We start from the raw sequence: 15,720 nt of genomic DNA, 5'->3' as shown, positions 1-15,720 counted from the left end.
CAGAATGGTCAAGGCCAGAAATGCACTACCTGACTATATGGGTTTTTCCCCAAACCCCCATAACTTTAACCTTAGTCTACTGTCGATCTCACCCCATTCCTAAGAGGTCTGTAAGGGGTGTGCATAAGTGCACCAACATGCCTATCTATAAATAAATAAATAAATAAATAAATAAATAAATAAATAAATAAATAAATAAATAAATAAATAAATAAATAAATAAATAAATAAATAAATAAATAAATAAATAAATAAATAAATAAATAAATAAATAAATAAATAAATAAATAAATAAATAAATAAATAAATAAATAAATAAATAAATAAATAAATAGGTAAGTAAATAAGTAGGTAAGTAAATAAATAAATAAATAAGTAAATAAATAAGTAAATAAACAAACAAACAAACAAATAAAACACACCACATACATACAAGCAGACCTCTTTACAGTTACAATGTGAAAGCAATTTGAGATTCAGTATTAAATAGTGAAAGAACAGAAAACAATGTTGTAAAAGTCCAGTTTAAAAGTTATTAAATAGGTCAGAAGTCAGTTAGTCATAAATCAAGAAATTGTGAAGCTTTAAAAAAGCTTAAGGACACATAAAGCCCATGTGTCCTTAAGATTTCTCTCCCAAGATGGTGTCCTGAATGACAGGTGATTCTCTTTCTCCCACTGACAAACAGGTGATTTTGCAACTAAAGTTGGTTATTTAGTGGCTCCACTCCCTGGTTTTTGAAGGGCACACCAGGAAGAATCCAAGATGACATTTGGATGATCAGGCACCTATGAAAAAGAGGAGCTCTTGAGGGCTGCAATTCTTGATAATTGAAAGGTCTTGTCTCTTGCCACCTGCTGGTTTTTCTTAAGCATACCTGGATCATAGTATTTGTGATTTCTATTTGCACCCAATGATTGATCTAAATATGTAGTGGAATACAGGAGTAGATATTTCTCAGTACCAAATAGAAAACTATGCAAGGTAATTGTAGTCTCAACTAGGGGTTGAAAAAAGAGCTCTTTAAGAATCTTGTATGTTTTCTGATGTGGAAGCTTTCTCCAATTTTAATTGCCTTTTACAAAAGAAAATAAGGTTAAGAACACTTTTTCCCCAACTGTTTGTCATTTGCCAATTCAGATTGCAAATTGGATAAATAGTTTAGCATAATAAAACCAGAAACAAAAACAAACAAAACAACAATTCCTATTCATACATCTATATGTATAAGCATTTAGCTATCCTCTAATATGAATTTAGCATTTGTTATATTTTCAGTTTGTTTGCTTGTTTGTTTGTTTATGTTCTATGCACTGGAGCAATTGAGAAGTATTTTATATTTATTCATTTATTTATTTATTGCAATGAAGCACTGTAATATGTTTCTCTTTATCATTTCAAATGTTAAAAATGTTAGTACATATTTTTTTCTTGGATTGTACTTCCTGGAATATTGTGAATAACATATGTTTATTTCCAACACAGAATTTTTGTTCAATTATAACTTGTCTCAGCAACTTCTCTGCCTGTTCACTTACGCTAATACAGATAGTCCTCGACTTACAACCACAATTGAACCCAAAGTTTATGTTGTTAATTCAGACATTTGTTAAGTGAATTTTGCCCCATTTTTTACCTTTCTTGCCACAGTTGTTAAATTAATCACTGCAGTTGATAAGTTAGTATTCTGGCTGTTCAGTGAATATGGCTTCCCTATTGATTTTGCTTGTCAGAAGTTCACAAAAGGTGATTGCATGGCCTTGGGACACAGCAAGAGCCATAAGTGTGCCATAAGTCCCAAATTTGATCACATGATCACAGGGATTCTGCAAATATTGTAATTATGAAAAACAGTCATAAGTGACTTTTTTCATTTCTGTTGTAAATTTGAATTGTCACTAAATAAACTTTTGTTCAATGAACTGAGGACTACCTGTATATTATCACAATATGCAAAATTAACTGAAGAAGCCATTTAGACATGAGACAGAAAGAAAAGAGGAGAGGAGAGGAGAGAAGAGGAGAGGAGAGAGGAAAAAGAAAAGAAAACCCTCTAAAATCAAGACTGCCAAGATTCCAGAAGTATATGTAAAACTCAGAAAGGATATGTAGGGACTCAGTGTTCTCTCCCACCATCAGATCTAGCTTTGTACTGTGTGTGTGTGTGTGTGTGTGTGTGTGTGTGTGTGTGTGTGTATTTTCTTCAGCCAGGCCACATCTATTCCTGGTTCACAAAATTAACTTCCAGAGATGCTTAATCAGGAGAAGTCTATCAAACTTCCTAACACCAGTCTATTCTTGGCTTATAAGAATATCAGAAAGAGGATTTTCAAATGCTCTTTCCAGTGGTATTTTCAGTTGGAAATATGATTAGCAGGAAACAAATGTATAGAAGCTCTACTCTACACTAACATGAATGTAATCTGTTTCAAAGTTTCACCAGTTTCAAAAAGGCTTTAGATGTTTGAAAGAAAAATACCAAAAGTCTATTTACTCTGTTGTAAAATAAACTGAAGATTTGTAAATAGGTCCAGAGAGAGGTCAAGCCCCTGATACTTTTGTAACATCTGTAGGATACTTTCTCTCTCCTTATCTTTCTATTCACACAAATCTTTGTACCATCAAACATTCTTTCCCAATGGTGCTTTGACCTGTTCTTCAGCATATTAGGAAAAGCAGATTACATAGAGCCTACAGTACTTTTCCATTTCCTCGACAATTTGTATGTGATTACAGAATGGAAAATGAACCTGTAATAATATTTGAGCCTGAATTCTCTGAATATAATTCTGCAATTAATTCAGGAAAAGTCATTCTGAACATTTATGCTCTCAGGAATTCCAAATTAAACACATACAAATGATATAGAGTAACTTTCAATTTAAGATGTTCCTTTAGGGAATATTAGAACATAAAATCATAGGGCTAGAAAGAACCTTGGAGTTTTTCTAGGCCAACTCCCAGCTCAAGGTGGAAGTCTTATACCATTCCATAAAATGGTTGTCCAATCTATATCTTGAAAACTTCCAAGGATGGAGCACCATAATTCTGGAGGCAAGCTATTCCATTGATTAATAATTCTTATTGTCAGAAAATTTCTCCTTACTTTTAGGTAGGATTTCTCTTTAACAAACTTCCACCCATTACCTCTTTTCCTGTGCTCTGATACTTTCATGAATAAGTCAATCTCCTTTTCTGTACCGGAAGACAGTTTTGTCCCTTCCCCCAATCCTTCTCTTTTATAGGCTAGACATACTTAGCTCACTCATCTATTCATCAAACAATTTAATTCTAGATCATTTATCATCTTTGTTGCAACTTATATTTAAGTGGTTGTAAACTAGAATGCTTAGATATTTTCATAGTTATTACTGTTGAACCAGATACTGCCTATTCTAGAGGTAGGTTGCCAATTTATTTGCTACTGGTTTGGGTGCGCTCCTGTGCGGGTGTGGGTACGATGCTTCTGAGCATGCATGGAAGCTTCTGGGTGGGTGGGCAGAGCCTCCCATTGCCACTACTATTGCTTCGGCTGATCCAGGCTATACTGGCAGCAACCCAACTCTGGCCTATTCTATACCTATGCAAACTCCACTTTAAAAAAACTATGCTTTGTTTTTCTAGTTCTTTCCTCTGTTTAATTGAAGCAATGTTATTCATTTAACTTATATAAATTGCTTGTATAAAAATTTCAGTGATTAACAAGAAGTGAAAGAAAAAAATATATATTTTGTTCGATTTGCAAATTTTTCTCTAAAAAGCTACTCGGATAAGCAACAAAATATTTCAAAGAAAAAAAGATCCATTTGCCTTCCAGACAACTTCCAAACAACTCTACCTAGATGACTAAAAATCTTCATCAATATATTGCCATTTTCTGTTTTTTGTTTAGATTCTCCAAAAAGAATTGGATGAGCAATATGGTTAAAATATTAAAATATTTTAATACTTTACATTGTCCAGGGGAGATGGACAGTTTTAAATTTTGATAAATGAAAGGAAATGATCAGGGTAATTGAAAATGTTTCCTGATAGAGGAATGTTCCTTTGAAACATTGAAAGGATCAACTGATTCTGGCTGACTTGCAGTGGCAGTACTGAACCAGCCAGAAGTTCCCCAAAATTAATTCCCTCAGGAATGAAGGTTTGAGACAGTGCCACAACAACCAAGACTAAAGATGAAATTCTTCACAGATCCAAACACCCAAAGTCAATTAGTCTTTATAAAGCTATTGCTGTTACTGAGACTGAAATTTTAATTTAAAATTTAATTAAAACAATAATTTTACACATAGCATTTAAAATGTAATTAAAATAATTTTAATTTTATCATTGAAACTTTTAGATCCATGATGGTGAACCTATGGCATGCATGCCTCAGGTGACATATGGAGGCCTCTCTGCTGGCATGTGAGCTGGCACCCCAGCTGAACTCCACTGCGCATGCGCGCATGCCTCCTCTTCAAGAATAGAACTATATACTCCCAACAGGAACAGAAAGTGCCTTAGAGGAGCAGATAAAGGTAAATCCTAGAGATGCAGGAAATGCATCACTGAACAATGGAGATGAATGCTAGAGAACAATAAAGCTGCATACCAGGGGGACATAACACCCATAACAGCATAGGCATGCACCTTGATTTTTGGTCCCAGGAAGTTTCAGGGAGGCCTGCTAGGCCCAAAACGGGACACGGGGGGATCGCATGTGCATACATGGGGGAAGCATAGGGGGTTGTGTGCACATGCACAGGGGGCACATAGCAGGTTGCACACACATTGTATTGTGTGTGAGCACATGCACTATTGTGTGCACATGCACTTTCGGCAGGCAAGGACAAAAAGGTTAGCCATCACTGTTTTAGAGGAAGGCAGAATTTTAGAATGTTAGTTGTTTATTTTTCATATATATTGTAAATTCAAAAAAAGCTAGGCAGGTGAATTTTATATTGTAAACCACATTCGTACCATCTTCTATTATATTTTCTTTTCTAAAATAAATTTCCTAACATCTAAAAAAAAAAAAGATTTTTGGCAATCTACATACGAGGAGGAGATTGATGGAGGGATGCATTGGTTCCCCAAATACCAAAAAAGGAAGAGAAATCTAAAGACTACAAATGAATAAAATTTCTATAAAAAATGGGAGCAAGATTTTGTTTAAATACATAATCTGTTCCTGGATTGTTTGCTTTTCTTAGAAAACAGAGAGGATGATAATCTTGCAATATTTCTAAATGGAAATTTTAAGAGAGAAAAAATGTGCAGTTGACTTACTTTTTCTAGTATTTTGATAATCACATTGAAAACTTGTAGTTAAAAAAAAGATTAACATCCTTGGAGTAGGAAGGAATATTAATAAAATGAGAGTCTGCATCTATATTTATTTTCAAAACTTTTGTTCAGGACAAAATATTTTCTATTTCTTTGGCTTTTTGAAACAAAGGAAATAATTCTAAACCTAAATCCTTGAAAATCTCTGAGGGTTTTTGCTTTGACAAAAGTTGGTATGATGTACTGATGTATAGAAAGCACTGGCTTTCCTGCTCTTTAACAGAATAACAGAATTGGAAGGGATCTGGGAGGTCTTCCAGTTCAACCCCCAACAAAACAGGAGACCATATACTATTTCAGATAAGTGGCTGTCCAATCTCTTCTTAAAAGCCTTCAGTGATGGAGCACCCACAACTTCTGAAGACAAGCTATTCCACTAATTAATTGTCCTCACTATTGTAAAAGTTCTTCTTAGTTCTAGGTTGCTTCTCTCCTTGATTTGTTTCCAACCATTGATTTTTGTCTTGCCTTCTGGTGCTTTGGAAAATAGTACACTATCACTACAAATAAGTCAATATGGTTTCAGTTGATGTATCCTCAAGATAGTGTTTTCCTTCTCATCCTAGTTCAAACTCTTTCATTGTAAAACTCTACAAGTTGCATGAAAGAGAATCGAGGTGACATAGTTAGAAGTAGCAATATGCTGGCTCCCAGTTGGTTTGGTTCATCTACTATAACATCTTCCCTTCTTCCTGTAACTTGAATTGCACTGATTTGACTGTTAAAGAGATAGTAAGCCTGGTTTCCAGACAGCCTTAAACCCCCCTCCCCCCTTTAAACTAGTTGGTTGGTGGTTGATCTATGAAATTCAACAGTGCCTAAATACATGAAAATAAAAGTCCAGAGAGCTTAGCTCTTGTATTTCTGGAATCCATGCAGTATGGAATTCCCTTTCTAATGTCAGCTATGCGGAGAAAATCCCTAACTCACTCTTTTTCTCCGCAAGGTATAGAATTTCTCCAACAAAACCTTCTGAAATTTCAGCTCAACAATCAAGTAAGTGTGTCTTAGTTGGACAAATCCACACAACTGACAGGCAGCATCTTAGAGGTACCAAAAGCTCAATTAAGTGAACTAAAAATTATAAGAAAACAAAAGTAAAGCAATGATACAAGAAGGAAGAAGAAAGAATAACCTATTTCTTACATTGTCCATAGTGAAAGAAAAATGAATTACTGATTTTTTTAAAAAAAAAATGTTTAATTTAAATGACAATTATTTGTATATGCTGTCTTCCTCTGGTCAGACATGTCATACTCAATTTCATTGAAGGTTGTGTTGACCATGGGCAGCCAAGGTGGGCTTCTCCGGGGTGGGTGTGACCAGCTTGACATCACACATGTTGGAGGCGCCCATGGTGGCGAAGTGCTAAGGCAGAACTTCCCCCAGACCTTCCCTCACTCTCATTATAATCTCCTTCCTTCATTCCTTCCTTCTCTTATTTTTTTTCTTCCATCTTCATTCTCCTTTCTTCTTCCTTCCCATTTTTCCTTCCTTGATTTCTTCCCATCTTTCCTTTCTTTTCTTTATTTTCCCTCTTTTCCTTTCTCCTTCCCTGTCCCTTCTTGGATGCTCAAATTTGAAAGGGGAAACATTTCTCCTTTTGTTTTGTTTTGCTTTTAGTTTATTTTGCTAGCCCTCTGCCAGTGAAAACAACCCAGGGGGGCTCCTCAGTCCCCCTGGGCCCTGTTTTCAACTATGACAGCCTCCTTCATCCCTTTGCCAGAAAAAATGAAACCCATGGACCCACATGTGGACCCCCGGGCTCTGTTTCTGCTGGCAGAGGCACCATGGGGCAGTCCTTCACTGTTTCCAGGGTGGCCCATGTCCCAGAACTAAGCACCCTGCAGGGCTGGATCTGGCCCAGGGGTATTTCAAGAGTGTCAATATGTTCCTTAGTGCTCATGAATTCCTACACATATCTAATTATCTGTCAACTTTTTAATTATTTATTTTTAAATAATTTTTTTTCAATTTTGTTATTTTTTTCATATTATTTAATTAAAGAAAATGAATGGAAAGCTTGGATCCCTGCAAAACCAAGTGCTAGCTTCAATAGAATTCATGTTTCCTTCCTTATTTCTAATGAATATATCTACTGTGCCAAACATCATATAAGTATCTGTCTAATGGTCTCAACATTTTAAATTTGTTCATAGTCCAAAATTGTATAGAAAGCAGTCTTGCCATTTTGCATTATGGAAAACAATAGTCAAGTATAGGTAGTGTGGTTACATTTGTGAATATGTCACCTGTTCACCTTCCCTAATTTTAACTGTACTCAAGGTAGGTAACAGTGATAAAATAACAAAATACACACTCAACATGAAATCAAATATAATTCAATGAAAACATATAAATATAATAAAAATTAACACAAAATGAAAAGCTATGTCTCAAATTGATGTATTCTAATGTAGCAGAATTTATTAGTTCTTTTGTAATTTGTTAACCCTATCAAACAATAGTATAGACAAAATGATGATAAATAAATGCAATATCTTTTCTATTTTTCTGGTGTATGCAAACCTATTTTGAATTTTTCAGTTACATTATTCATGATCTCCAAAATTAGACAGAGTCGTGAAGCAAAGATCCCTCATTGTCATAATTTGTTTCATCATCCCCACCTTCTTTGAAAAAAATGGAACAAGGACAACCCAATGTGTCAACTATCTGTAGGCATTAGCTCATATCCAGAGGTCAATTGATGTAATTTTGCATTATCTTGCCAAATGTTTTCCCACTAATCAATCTGACATTGAACATTAGTACTTTCAACCCAAAAGATATTCATGGTCTCCAAAATTAGACAAGAGTCGTGAAGCAAAGATCCCTCATTGTCATAATTCTTTCCAGCCTGTACTATTAAAATGGCATATAATTTGTATAAATAATGTTCAGCCATTTTAATAGTAGAGGCCAGAAAGAATTATGACAATAAGGCAACTTTTTCCCGCATAAGCAAAAAGAAAAAGATCTATCATAAGCTCTGTAACATTCAATAAATAAATGATCTATCAAATGGCAAACCAGATTTGTTTTTATGATACATTTTAATGGTTCTTTTTGAGCTTTCCATTAATTGATTGGAAGACAAAAATTCAGTGCTATGTTTCAGGGAGCTGGATTTACATCAGCTTGAACCAAATAATAGAATAGCATGTCTGGCAGCAAATGGCTCATGAGAAGCAAAATATATATCCCATAAATTGTGTGTTTCTAATCCTTAAGCAACGGGTTTTCCATGCTGATGTTCCTATGAAATTAAGAAGGAAATCTTTGTTATACAATTAAAAAAATGTTAATTTGAAATGTTTGGGAGTAGAGGGAGATGTGATAATATACCTGTGATACAGATACTTATTAAGAGGTGGGTTCCTACCTATTCAGTCCAGTTCGGCCAAATAGGTAGTAACTCCAGTGGACACGTGACCGTACCAGTTCTACTCTCTGCAGTGCCATTTTGGTTTTCTGTTCTGCACATGCACAGAACAATCTTCATTGAAAAAATGTACTTTTTTCCCTTTTTTAATGTTGTGCGCATGCGCACAACATTTTAAGTGCAAATGCCACCCAGTCCTCACATCCCAGGTGGCTTCCCTGCCTAAGGTGCCTGCCCTACGCCTCAACTGAGCTGCCTCATCCTCCTGCCTACAGGTAAATCTCGCTAGTCCCCCCAGAGCTTGCACTCCCCCCATCCCCACTGTGCTCTCAACCTTCCCTTCCCCCACCCATTTTGGCTCCTGGCAGACTTCAGACAGGCCTGCTAGGCCCAAAATAGAGTGTGTGCAGGGGCTATCAAGCCTCCCTGCAAACCCCTGGGAGCAAAAGTGGGGGGGGGGGTCAAGAAAGAGAGAGAGAGAGAGAAAGAAAGAAATCCTCACTGTTTAGGGATCTCCAAGTGGATGGAGATGAGAGGTCTTCAAATTTGGGAACTTTAGGACTTGTGGACTTCAACTTCCAGAATTCAGCTCTGCTGCCTGGAGAGTTATGGGAGTTGAAGTCTACAAGTCTTAAAGTTTCCAAGTTGGAAAACCTCTGCTAGCTGCTATCCTTAAGATCAAGCTAAACTAATCAATAATGAAGCTCTAAGAATGACAGATGATCAATGACAGTTGTCAATTTCAAAATGTCTGGCTTTTCTTCCTCCTACCCAAAACCACCTGGGGTTCTTCACAGGATGGTGGAAGGAAGGAAGGAAGGAAGGAAGGAAGGAAGGAAGGAAGGAAGGAAGGAAGGAAGGAAGGAAGGAAGGAAGGAAGGAAGGAAGGAAGGAAGGAAGGAAGGAAGGGAGGAGCGAGAGGGAAATGGGGGAAGGAGGGAAGGGAGAAAAGGGAAGGGAAAGTGAATGAAATATGGATGGATGGATGGATGGATAGAGGGAGGGAGGGAAGGAGAGAGAAAGGAGAGGAAGGACCACAAACCTGTCAATAGACACAGCTTCAGAGGATGCTTTGTAACAGCACAGCAATCCATGGCTGGAAGGGATCTGAGAGGTTATCTAGTCCAACCCCTTGCTCCAGCAGGAGATCTTTATCATCTTGGTTATTTTAGTGCCTCTAATGCAGATGAGAAATTTCCAGAAATCCACAGGCATTGCCAACCTCCCCCCCCCCTAGTAAAAAAACCCAAAACCCTAGAGCAATAATTTTAGGCAGTATTAAAAAGAATAGAAAAGAGAGCTACTGTGTATTGTTTAATGGACTGCTAAATTGGCAAAATGGATGCTAAATTGGCCACACCCACACAGTCACATGGCTGCCAAGCCACTCCCACTCAGTCACATGGCTGCCAAGCCACTCACACCAAATAAGCCACATCCGCAGAACCGATAGTAAAAAATTTGAAACCCACCACTGTACTTATTATGTATCCTATTATTACATATCCATCTTCTACTATGGGTAGAAAAAAGATTTCATATTTGGAAAAGAATAAGACGCATGGGATAATCTTTTCTATTCTCTCACATAAGTGGATATTTTAATAAAATTTATACATTTTTATGCAATATCATTTAATCTAAATTCTTCTTGCTAGCTTTCTTTTTTTTTCAAACGTGCATTTTCCAAAACTTTTATTTCATTCAATCCAGTTCTTTGCCCTAAATTTTATTTGGGTTAGAAAATAATAAAATTCCTATGAATTTTACAATGCAGTATTTTTCTTTTTTTAAAGGAGTCCTATTTATCTTCCCCAGATCAAATTATTTGCAGCTTTCATCTCCACTTAAACAAGGACTAATCTGAACATGCCATGGGATTCAGAGATAAAGTATTTCCAAAACCACATAGAAAATGCCAAGAAGGAGGTCATGGTAGCTCTAATTTTGCCTTTTGGAGAGGAAAGTAAAGGAACATTTTGTGACAGATCACTGCTAGTTACCAATTCAGTTTGCAGATAGAATGGCAATAAATTTGGTATTAATGGAAGTTCCTCAGTGAAAGAACAGATAAAAATCTGCATGCCTTTTTCTAGAAAAAGTCTTAATGCTTCACATTCTCACACTTTCTATACTCTATATATGCATTTTAACCTGGAAGATAAATTAATGTTGTTGTGTATTATTGGACAGTCAGCCAGATATTTAGACAGGAGTTAGCATTTTTGTTCATCTCTTTCCAAGGCCCTGGATAGGCAATTGTTGTTTCTGTGATCATATCATCATCATCATCATCATCATCAATGAAGCAGAGAAATGGAATTTCTATTTACATTTCAAATATCACAATCCCTGCTACTATCTCGGGATATTTTATTTGAATTGTATACCAAATGATATTCTCAATAATGCAAGTTTGCCAATAGTTTTCCCAATAGCCTTTTTAAATTCTTCATTCCTCAGAGTATAAATAAAGGGATTGATCATGGGAGTCAGGATTGTGTAGAAAACCGAGAATACTTTGTTCAGATTCCTGAGTTTGCTTTCCTTGGGTAATAAATACACAATTATGAGAGTTCCATAGAAAATTGTCACCACAATAAGATGAGAGGAGCAAGTGGAAAATGCTTTGCTTCTGCCAATGGTTGAAGGTATTCCTAAAATGGTTCTGATAATAAAGATATAAGAGGTCATAGTCAGCAACAAAGGTGGTAATGTGCATGCCGAACCCAAGACTAACATTGCCATTTCAGTCTCCTCAGTGGGACTACATGAAAGCATTAACAATGGTGCATAATCACAAAAGAAATGATCAATTGTGTTGGCGCCACAGAAAGTTAACTGAGAAGTGAAGAAGGTGGTGACTGCAGCAGCCATAAGGCCAATCATCCAAGAACCAAGGGATAATTGAATACAAGACCTGTTTTTCATTATAGTTATATAATGCAGGGCTTTACATATAGCTATATATCGATCATAAGACATTACAGATAAGAGGTAACTCTCAGCTCCAGCCAGAAAAGCAAAGAAATAAAATTGGAGGAAACACCCATTAAAAGAAATTATATGATAGTCAGTTACAAAACTAGTCAAAATCCTAGGGAGAATTGTTGAAATATAGCAGGTTTCCAGAACAGACAAGTTTCCCAGGAAGAAATACATGGGTTTGTGAAGACTACGATTAACTATTATTACTACAACTATAAGAATGTTTCCAGTAATTGTCATCATGTATATTATTAAACATATAACAAAAAAGATGATCTGCAAATGAGGAAGAGTTCTGAATCCTAGGAGAATAAATTCTGCAACCATTGTTTGATTATCCTTCTCCTCTTTAGCCATGGAGTGTTTCATCAAATGGTTATGTATTCTGTAAAAACAATATTGCAGTGTAAAATAAAAGTTCTGATTTAAAGTGTTGACTGCAATAATCAGGTGTCTTGCTTGGCAGAGTTTTTTTCTCTCCCTCATGTACTCATGAAAGATGATCACCAACTTTATGGGCAATCTTAGACATTTTATGCTAAAATAATTGACAATAATGCTGAGGCACATATTTAAATAAAGGGAATTTAGTTATGATTACTTTTGTTTCTTTTCTCATTAAAATTGCCCGGGTAACTTAATTTTATCTTACATTACTTTAAAATTTAGAATTGAAAGGGGATACTCCTAAATACTATTAGCACAATTCTTTTTACATAGTAGGGTTAATACACTGCCCAAATCTATTTTAAAAAGTCCCCCAAATGTGTGAAAAAACCATGTAAGGATGCATAAGTAGGTTGCTTAAATGAAGAAGAATATAGAAGTTGCCTCTTGAAAAAAGCACCTTTGGAACAACCATGACCTGAATGACTGAGAATTTATATAGAGAAAGAATATATGTATTTGAGCTATTATTAAGAAAGCAGAATGTCCTGAAATTAGAATAAATCTAAATATGCTAATTTTGTAAAATATCTCTCTCCCCGTTCCCTCCCTCTTTCACACACACACACACACACACACACACACACAGAGAGAGAGAGAGAGAGACAGACAGACAGACAGAGAGAGAGACAGAGAGACAGAGACAGAGACAGAGACAGAGACAGACAAGCAGGCAGGCAGACAGAGACAGAGACCTTTGTATGTTCAAACTGAGGTCATTCATTGTTGCTTTGACTTCTCATCTCAATTTATCAGATATACCGGATGTATTGTTATTCATTTGAATTTCCTCTGCAATGCACATGACCCTTAAAGAAATATAATATGGCATGGATAAACCTAGTAATTTTCAAGCTTATATCTGTTGCTTATTTACCTTTCTTCTCAGAAGATCTAATATCTCTGGACACATCTTCCACAGGGAATTATGTTACGTGTTCAGAGTACTTTTTTTCCCAATAGAGAATACAGAAGAAATGTGAAATAAATAACTTCCTTCTTAAAATAAACATGAAAGTATCTATAAAAATAAATACAAATACAAAAAATAAATAAGCTTTGGGGAAAGAAGTCATTGAGAGTGGAAGAGATTGTTATAATGGATTTTAAATGTAATAGTATATTTATATAATAGCAATAGCATTTAGACTTGTATATTGCTTCACAGTGCTTTACAGCCCCCTCTAAACAGTTTAGAGTCAGCATATTGCCCCCAGCATTCTGGATCCTCATTTTACCAATCTTGGAAGGATGGAAGGCTTGAGCCAGTGAGACTCAAACTGCTAAACAGCTGGTAGTTAGCTGACAGCAGAATTAGCTTGCTATACTACATTCTACCCACTGTGTCATCATGGATCTAAATCCCTGGATATGTACCATGTGAGTACATATCAGCACAAAATGACCATACTAAATATAAACTTGAGACTCACATTACTTTTATAATCAGTTTTTCTTCTGATGTGAGTGTTTTAATTGAGTCTAATATCTAAAAATATGGGGATTAATGTAACAATTCATATGTATACAATGGTAGGGTTCAGCCAACTCGCACCTATTCAGGAGAACCGGTTGTTAACTTTCTAAGCAGCTCAGAGAACCGGTTGTTGGAAGAAATCTCATTTTGTTTTTGTTTTTGTTTTTCATTTTACAGGGCTAATCCTATAAGGAAGGCAGGAAGGAAACATTCTGGTGTTGTTTCTAGCCTAATCTTTATTGCCCTGCTTACAGAAACTGCCTCTCCGGTTAACCCTTATTACATTGTAACAACTAAGGCAAAGCTCCCATCAACCTGAGTAGCATTGAATTGGCCACGCCCACATCAAGATCATGACCAATGAGCTATGCCTACCCAACTGGTCATTAGGGCAGAGAACCAGTTGTTAAATTATTTGAATCCCACCACTGTATGTATACGAAAGGAACTATGTGCAGGAAAATGCAGTAGTAAATGAGTTATACCTAACATGCCACAAACATAAAGCAGAACTACTTCCTCCTACTTTGGTTCAACCTTCTCTAATAAAAGGGATTTTTTTCCACCAAGCGATTATGAAGAACAAATGGTTGAAACTTAGACACTGATAGAAACATAGTCAAGGGATGCCTAATTACTTTGAATGTGCTGAAATTTCTAATGCTGGATTCAATGAATCACGAGGAACTTGCTGAAAATCTGATTGAACTTTTTTTCATGGTATCTCTGAGTAATTGAAGAGAATAGACCAAACAACTGGAAGAAAACAAATGTTGCTGAATAATTCTTATTCTATTTTTTAATCTCATCTCTTTCTAATCTTTAGTTTTTCTGACCCCATTTCTAAGTATTTGAGCTACCATTTTGCAAATTCAGCAAATGAATCTAGTAACTGCTTGTTGAATAGATAACCTTCTCTTAATCAAAAGTCACCATCTCCAAAATTCAGTCACATGTTACCTCCTGGGAAGGTACTTTTCATCAGAATCACCTCCGAACTGTAATGAGCATTCCTTCCTCCCTTATCGACCACATTTTAGGCTACTCATTCTCAGGAAACAACGCTGAACTGTGTGATGTTGCCTTAAAAGTATTCTCTCTGGCTTCCTCCCACACCTCTTCCCTCTTTTTATGTCTTGCAGGCACATCTGGTTTATTAATCAGCTTCATTTGTTGTTTTGATCTTTCTTGGTGTCTCAATGCTTGGTAAGCAGGTAGTTAGTCGATGTGCCTATTGATGGAGTTGCTATCGGAAAACCAGGCTTCTTTCAGTAAATGTCCCCCTTTTGTTATATCATGAGCAACAACTTTTGCCTCTTGAAATTGAATATGTGATTGTGTTCTTTCATATGTGTCCAGATCTGAGAGCCGTGTTCTTTGCGCCGGACAGCCAGTTCATGTTCATGCATTCTTTTGCCCTCTGAAGATGTTAGCAGTTGCTAACTAAAGCTAAGTGAGAAATATATTTTTAAAGTTCCGGAGATCACAATGTCTGTTTCTTTTATAACTACACCTGGAACTCACATTTTAAAGACAATTCGTGCTATACACACAAACACACACACGTATGTACGTATGCATGCATGCATGCATGCATGATGCATGCATACATACACACATACATATACATATACATACACATATGCATATGCATATACATATGTTATTCATCAATAATAATTATTAATGTGAACAATAGATTTAAGTTGCAAAAGAAAAATAGAATCAATTCAGTGTTTCAGACTGTTTAATCAAATAACTCAGTTTTAGAGAAATTTAAGAATTTAAAAGACTTTAATGTCAGCTTTTTAACCAAAATGCCAAATCAAATTGAATTTGTTTTATAAATGGTTTGAAGGCAATGCTTCCATACACACTCATATACAAGGTTCACCAAGTGTCCATTAAATTATTGATTAAGCCATGTGTATATTTTGGACTTCTCAAAAAACTGCATTTTATAACACCAAATTGTTATTTAATAACTTCTAGCTTTGTTATTTTAAAATTTATCAAACTTACAAAACGTAATAATAACAAACAAGTCCCTTTAATTTTGAGCATATGTGTGCGTGCGTGTGTGCGTGTGTGC

General features: G+C 35.8%; 1 protein-coding gene across 1 annotated transcript; it reads right to left on the bottom strand.

The window, feature by feature from the left end:
- Positions 1 to 11,089: 11,089 nt before the first annotated feature.
- LOC106540728 (olfactory receptor 6B1-like) lies at positions 11,090 to 12,061 on the bottom strand. The gene has a single exon (XM_014055958.2). The coding sequence runs from the start codon at positions 12,059 to 12,061 to the stop codon at positions 11,090 to 11,092; it is 972 nt and encodes a 323-aa protein (XP_013911433.2).
- Between the last annotated feature and the right edge of the window lie 3,659 nt (positions 12,062 to 15,720).

This window comes from Thamnophis sirtalis, unplaced genomic scaffold (assembly GCF_051295495.1).
Source record: "Thamnophis sirtalis isolate CommonGarterSnake01/CBP01778 unplaced genomic scaffold, rThaSir2_p1.2 scaffold_4, whole genome shotgun sequence".
In the NCBI taxonomy this organism is placed as follows: Eukaryota; Metazoa; Chordata; class Lepidosauria; order Squamata; family Natricidae; genus Thamnophis; species Thamnophis sirtalis.
This window is presented reverse-complemented; position numbering and strand designations above follow the sequence as displayed.

Bases quoted from the DNA above. Each gene is read 5' to 3' on its own strand.
- LOC106540728 (XM_014055958.2), bottom strand. From the start codon at position 12,061: ATGGCTAAAGAGGAGAAGGATAATCAAACAATGGTTGCAGAATTTATT.